General features: G+C 58.2%; 1 protein-coding gene across 1 annotated transcript in view; it reads right to left on the minus strand.

Annotated features, from left to right (window-relative positions):
- Nucleotides 1-5,883, minus strand: part of ITGA11 (integrin subunit alpha 11) — a 97,660-nt gene that overhangs the window by 24,646 nt on the left and 67,131 nt on the right. The window contains exons 12-13 of the mRNA XM_021709348.1: nt 3,907-4,000; nt 2,053-2,228 (exon numbers count right to left, since the gene is read on the minus strand). Coding sequence (XP_021565023.1) covers nt 2,053-2,228; nt 3,907-4,000 — 270 coding nt within the window. The remainder of the gene's footprint in view (nt 1-2,052; nt 2,229-3,906; nt 4,001-5,883) is intronic.

The following is a 5,883-nucleotide window of genomic DNA, read 5'->3' on the forward strand; positions in this document are numbered from 1 at the left end:
TGCCCAGGCGGGTCTTGAACCCGAGGGCTCAGGCAATCCACTCACCTCAACCTCCCAAAGTGCGGGATTACAGGTTGAGCCACCAAGCCCAGCTGTTTCCAGTTTTTAATGGTACAAATCACTCTGCGATTAGTGTCTTGGGGATGAGTTGTGAATTCTCACTGCATCTGAGCACTGGCAGTGTCCCTTCCAGCCTGGGCTCAGGGCTCCCCATGTGGGTGGGGGCATTGTCCACCCGCTCCACCTCTCTCACCTGTAGACCCATCAGCAAGCTCCACTTGGGTGTGCCATACCCTACTGCTCCCCACCACCTCTTCCCCAGGCGAGACACCTTCCAAAGGGCCTTCACCTCCAACTGGTCCCCCAGCCCACCTGAGTGGCCTCTCATAGCTGGGCTTGCTGTTTTTTTTTTTTTTTTTTTTTGAGTAGGGGTCTCACTCTATTGCCCAGGCTGGAATGCAGTGGCATGATCACAGCTCACTGCAGCCTTGACCTCCTAGGATATGGCGTCCTCCCGCCTCAGCCTCCTGAGTAGCTGGGACTACAGGTGTGCGTCACTACACCGAGTGAATTTTTAAATTTTTATTTTTGTAAAGACGAGGTCTCGCTTTGTTCCCCTCCTGCCTTGGCCTCCCAAAGTGCTGGGATTACAGGTATGAGCCACTGCGCCTGGCTGCTTCCTCACTTTAGGAATGAAGTCTAGATTCTTAGCATGGCCCTGCTGGACCAACCCCTGCCCCCGACACAGTGTTCCTGGCTCCTACTAGACCCAGTGACTTCTCTTTTCCAAAAGCCCCAGACCCTAGCTGGGCTCTGGCCTCACCTGTGTGCAAGCTTTCCCCTTGTCTGCACTCCTCTCCTGCCCCCCAGATAATGCCACCCCATGGCTTGAGCTGAAGCTGCCTCCAACTCCCCCATTCCGCCCCCCTCCTCCATGTGCCACCACCAGGCCATCAGCCTCCACCAACTCCTCACCCTTGCTCCCCCTGCTGTCCCTGCTTCCTCCCTGGGAAGCCTCATGGGCTGGTACCAAGCCTGCTGTGCTCTGGGACTGGGTACTGTGCCTCGTACACAGAAGCTTCTTAATAAGTGCTCACTGGATTGCTGAGTTGCTTAGAAAAGGAAAGGGTGCCCATCCATGGACAGGCCTTGAGTGAGAGCCCCGTGGTCTTGGGCAACTCAGGGGCCCATGTGGCTTAGGAGAGAGCATCCTCATCTTACAGGGAAGGAATGGAACTCAAGGGACCGCTTGCTCTTAAGATTCTGCCTCGATTCCCCAAAGAGCTGGCCCTGGGTGTGTGGGCAGGTGGGGTGGAGGCTGAGGGCAGGGCCCTGTGGGTGGGTGGGGCAGAGGCCGAGGGCAGGGTCCCTGGCACCCATGTGGCAGGAGGAGGAAGAACAGTACTGCAGAAAGAGAGATTTAGGTTAGACTCCACGTGGAGCAGCCTCTCATGGTGACAGGTCCAGGGAGGCCATCCCCAGGCCCAGGAGGGCCAGCAGAGAACAGGAACCACAGAGAAGGGGGTCGGGCTCACGTGGCCTCGGGGCCATAGATGTGGCTGGGCAGGAGGAGCCAGGCCGGGTTTTGGGGTCATTGAGGTCAGGGGTGGCACCCTGCAGGGAGCCCCACCCCAAGACCTGGGTTCTCCACCCGACCCAGCCATGAATCTGCCATAGGATTCTGGAAAAGCCACGTTTCTTCCTAGGACCCCCATTCTCCCAAGTGATCAAAGTGACTGGATTGGAATCCGCTTTTCCCCCAGGGACCCTGATCACAGCCTTCCAGGAGGCACTCCTCCCCATCCCACACAGTCTGGTGAGCGGTACTGTCTGAGGGCCAACCATGCCCAGTGGGCCCATGGCACTGGCAGCATTCCCACACCATGTTACCATTCCAGGAAAAGGGAAGACGTGGAGCCCTAGTGACCCAGGGGCCTTCCATGGCCAGAGGCATGATGGTTGGCTCAAGGCAGGGGACTGGCCTTCATAGTGGCCAACCCGTGCTCCGTGTTCTGGCCCTCCCTGTGCCCACCTCCTTGCCCCCTCCCTTACCTGCTCACCCCGCAGGGCCTGGTGGATGGTGAGGCTGCGGTTGCTGTGCATAGTGAACAGGATGACTTTGCCCGTGTGGTTGAACCGGGGGGCTCCGGCCACGTACACCCGCCCCTGCCTGGAGGACACGACCGAGGTGACTGTGTACCCTGCCGCAGGAGGAAACAGGCTGGTCTCTGGCACCATGTCCTCGGCAGGCCTGGCTGGGCCTCATGCGTGGCTGGGTCGTGCAGGACAGACCGTGACCGGGAGGGTTCAGGGTTGCTGAGCAGATGCGGTCACGCAGGCCATGATTCCAGGGCAGCTGGGAAGGCCTTTGGGGGGCAGGGCCCAGGGGGCGTCACGAGAAGGACTCACGCCCCCCCATGCCTGCAGGGGATGCCACTGACTGGGAGTGTACACCCCTTCTTCCCCCTCCAGAGCCTGGGAGCTCACTGCAGTTAAAACCGGGCAGACATCGTTTCCCCTCTCCCCAGTCTCTGCTCCCAGGGACTACTTGTGTCCTTCATGACCATGAACCACGTGACATGGCCCTGACTGCTGCTTGGTAGTGGAAGGAATAGCTCTGCTCCAGGTGTCTCATGGGGTCTTAGGGGTTCTGGCAGTCTCAGAGCTTTGTGGGCTCAAAGGAGAAGGCTTCCAGGCTCCTCTTGGGCCCCACAGCAGACGCCAGGGAGAAGGGGATGGCCCCTGGGCTCTTCTGGAGAGGCTGCCATGTGTGGTCCTGGCGTGGCTGCACCTGATCACAGGAGTCTTGGGTCAGCCACCCGGGGTAGGCAGGAGTGCATGGCGCCTGCAGGCAGCACTCCCAAAAGCAGAGGCCCCCAGGTGTGTAAAGGCTACGGCACCCCAGCGCCCCACTTTCTGCCAGACAATCTTGGATACTAAACCTAAATTTTATTTCTTTTTATTTATTTTTTTCTTGAGTCAGGCTTTCTGTCCCTCAGGCTGGAGTGTAGTGGCACAGTCATGGACACCACAGCCTTGGCCTCCTGGGATCAGGCGATCCATTTCAGCCTCCCCAGTAGCTGGGACAACAGGACTACAGGTGCACACGATCATGCCCAGCTAATTTTTAAAAAATTTTTATTTTTTGCAGAGATGAGGTCTCGCCATGTTGTCCAGGCTGGTTTCCAACTCCTGGGCTCTACCAGTCCTCCTGCCTTGGCCTCCCAAAGTGCTGCGATTATAGGTATGAGCCGCCATGCCTGGCCTGGAGCTCAGATTTTAAATGGGTTTTGGGCCCTGTCAACAGTTCCTGAACTGTTTCTGGGGAACTGACATCTCCTGCCATGTATGGATGCGTCTGTGTGCATGGGTGTCTATTGGGGTAACACTGTCACTTGGGACCTGCCGGCCACTTCCAGAGTGGCTGGCTACAGGGCAAACACAGGAGTTGACCCAGTGGTGGAGTGGGAGGACAGACAACTCTGGCTCCAGGTGTGTCACTTTTGACTCTTGATGATGCATCCTGGGAAGCGGGCTCAGGAGGTCTGGGAGAGCAGGGCCTCAGATGGGGGAGCTGATATGGTCGTGCACAGCCACAAACAAACAGAGCAGGGGTGGGGTTGTCCTCATGGGTGGGGCCAAGCTTTCTCCTGTGTTGAGCCCATGGCACAGCTGAACTGCTCTCAGGGGGCCTTGGGTTCTGGGCTGCCTGGGTGCGGGGGGAGAAAATATGGGGAGGGGCTGGGCCTGGGTCCCAGGAGTGGGTGGGGACCTCCGAGCTCCTAGAGCTGCCTGCCTCCCAGGAGGCTATGCCTTGGGTTCCCTGAGGGGCTGTTCTGAAGTCGGATTGGCCTCCCCAAAGGCCTGGTAAGAAGACAGAGCCAGGGCCTGAAGTCTACACCTCACCATCCTCCCAGCCTCCTTCCCCGCAGCTGCCCTCTTGCTGGATAGCAGCTGCCCTCTCGCTGGCCCAGCCTCCTTCCCCCCAGCTGCCCTCTCGCTGGATAGTCGGGAAGAATCTTCCAGCAGGGATCTCTGCCCCTGACACTGCTCTCCCAGAGGATCTCCCGGAGAGACTCCCAGAGGGAAGAGGGGGAGAGACGACACTCCCCAGGACTCTTCAAGGCGGTGACTGTGTTAAGGCACGACAGGCCTCTTGAGTGTCTGTCAGTCATGTTCTACCCCATTGGCTTTCTGGGAGGAGAAGGAGACTGACTTTGCTGGGCTAGGGGATGTTCACCCTGCTGTGTCCTCACTTAACTACCTTCAATAGCTTCCCACTGCCAGCATGAAAAATGTGAACCTCTCAACCTGGCACTGGAAGCCACCTGCTGCAGCTGTCCTAACCTGCTTTCCCCTCCCTGCCCCCTCCCCCTGCTCCAGCCTCGTGGGTCCATTTCCTGGGCCCTGAAATCCCCTGGCATCCCCCACCTCACTCCTTTGCTTGGCCTTCTGGCTTATTCAAAACTTGCCCTGCTGCAGGGACCTGGGAGACTGCCCTGAGCAGGCAGCTCTGGACCACAACCACCCACGTGGCTTCACACTCACTTGGAAATAGCCCCAGGGGAACTTGGGACATGTGGATGTGATCTGCTTTGCTATTTGTTTTTAATTTTCTTATTTATTTATTTATTTTAGAGACAGGCTCTCGCTCTGTCACCCAGGCTGGAGTGCAGTGGTGCAGTCATAGTTCATTGCAGCCTCGACCTCCTGGGCTCAGGTGAGCCTCCTGCCTGGAACTACAGGTGCACATGACCACGCCCTGCTAATTTTTCTTGCTATATTGTTCAGGATGGTCTTGAACTCCTGGGCTCCAGCGATCCTCCTACCTTGGCCTCCCAAAGAGCTAGGATTACAGTCGTGAGCCACTATGCTGTCCTTGCCTTGCTATTTTAGTGCCTCATGGCAGTGTGTCTCCGCCTCTCCCTCGGTTTCCTGACTTCCAGCACCGTGCTGCACACTTGGAAGCCCCACCAAGCCTGCAGTATCTTAGTGGGGAGTGCTGGCTTCGTTCTCCCCTGTCCTTCCTGGACCCCTCAACAGGGTCTGATGGCCCTCTAAACTCTGCCAAGGCAAGGACCCAGTCTTTCCCTGCTCCTGCTCTGAGCTCCTGGCTGGCTCCTTTGTGTTAGCACAACTGTGCCTGGAGCAGCCCGAGGGCGGGCTGTGTCCTGACCACACTGGTGCCTCAACCACAGGTACCCTTCTGGCCTCTGGGCTCCACACATGTGAACTGAGTGGGACCCAGGCCCTGGGGACCTATGCCTGGACTCTTAGGACAGTCCTGACATTGTGCCCTGTCATCAGGAGGGTCCCAAGGTTGGGATGGAAAATGGGGTCCCCCATGAGGGCTGTGTCCAGGCAGGGCATGTGTCTGAGAGCTGAGGATGAGGGCAGGAGGGGATGGAGTGTCAGCGGAAGGTCAGACACATGTAGGAGAGGGTCCTGGAGTCACTCATGACAAGTAACTTCTCAGGGAGTGGGCATGGTCCAGAAATCCAGAAAGGCCTCACAGCTGGGACCTCTCACCACCCGATCAAAAGACTCGATCCTGCGGTCCTAGGTGTCCTCCAAAGCCCTGGGCGTCCCCCTCCCCAGTGCTCAGTGGCCATGGCCTGTGCCAGGTTGTGAACATGGCTAAAAACCAGCAGGCTTCTGTGCCTGCGCTGACTCTGCAGGAGCTAGGCAGGCTGGGGGCTGAAACCGAGCCAGGCCCTGAAGCCTCAAGACACACCCACAGCGGACCCAGAATCTAGAAATATCCTGGGAGCACATTTAGGACAGGGAGCTGCGGTGTTCATTCTCCCGTGAATGGAGAGCCCGTCACACGGGGCCAGGCCAGGCGTGGGGAGACCGCTGGAAGGAAGCTGTCCCTGGGAGCCC

This window comes from Carlito syrichta, unplaced genomic scaffold, assembly GCF_000164805.1.
Source record: "Carlito syrichta isolate Samal-C Ts95f unplaced genomic scaffold, Tarsius_syrichta-2.0.1 Scaffold179048, whole genome shotgun sequence".
Lineage (NCBI taxonomy): Eukaryota > Metazoa > Chordata > Mammalia > Primates > Tarsiidae > Carlito > Carlito syrichta.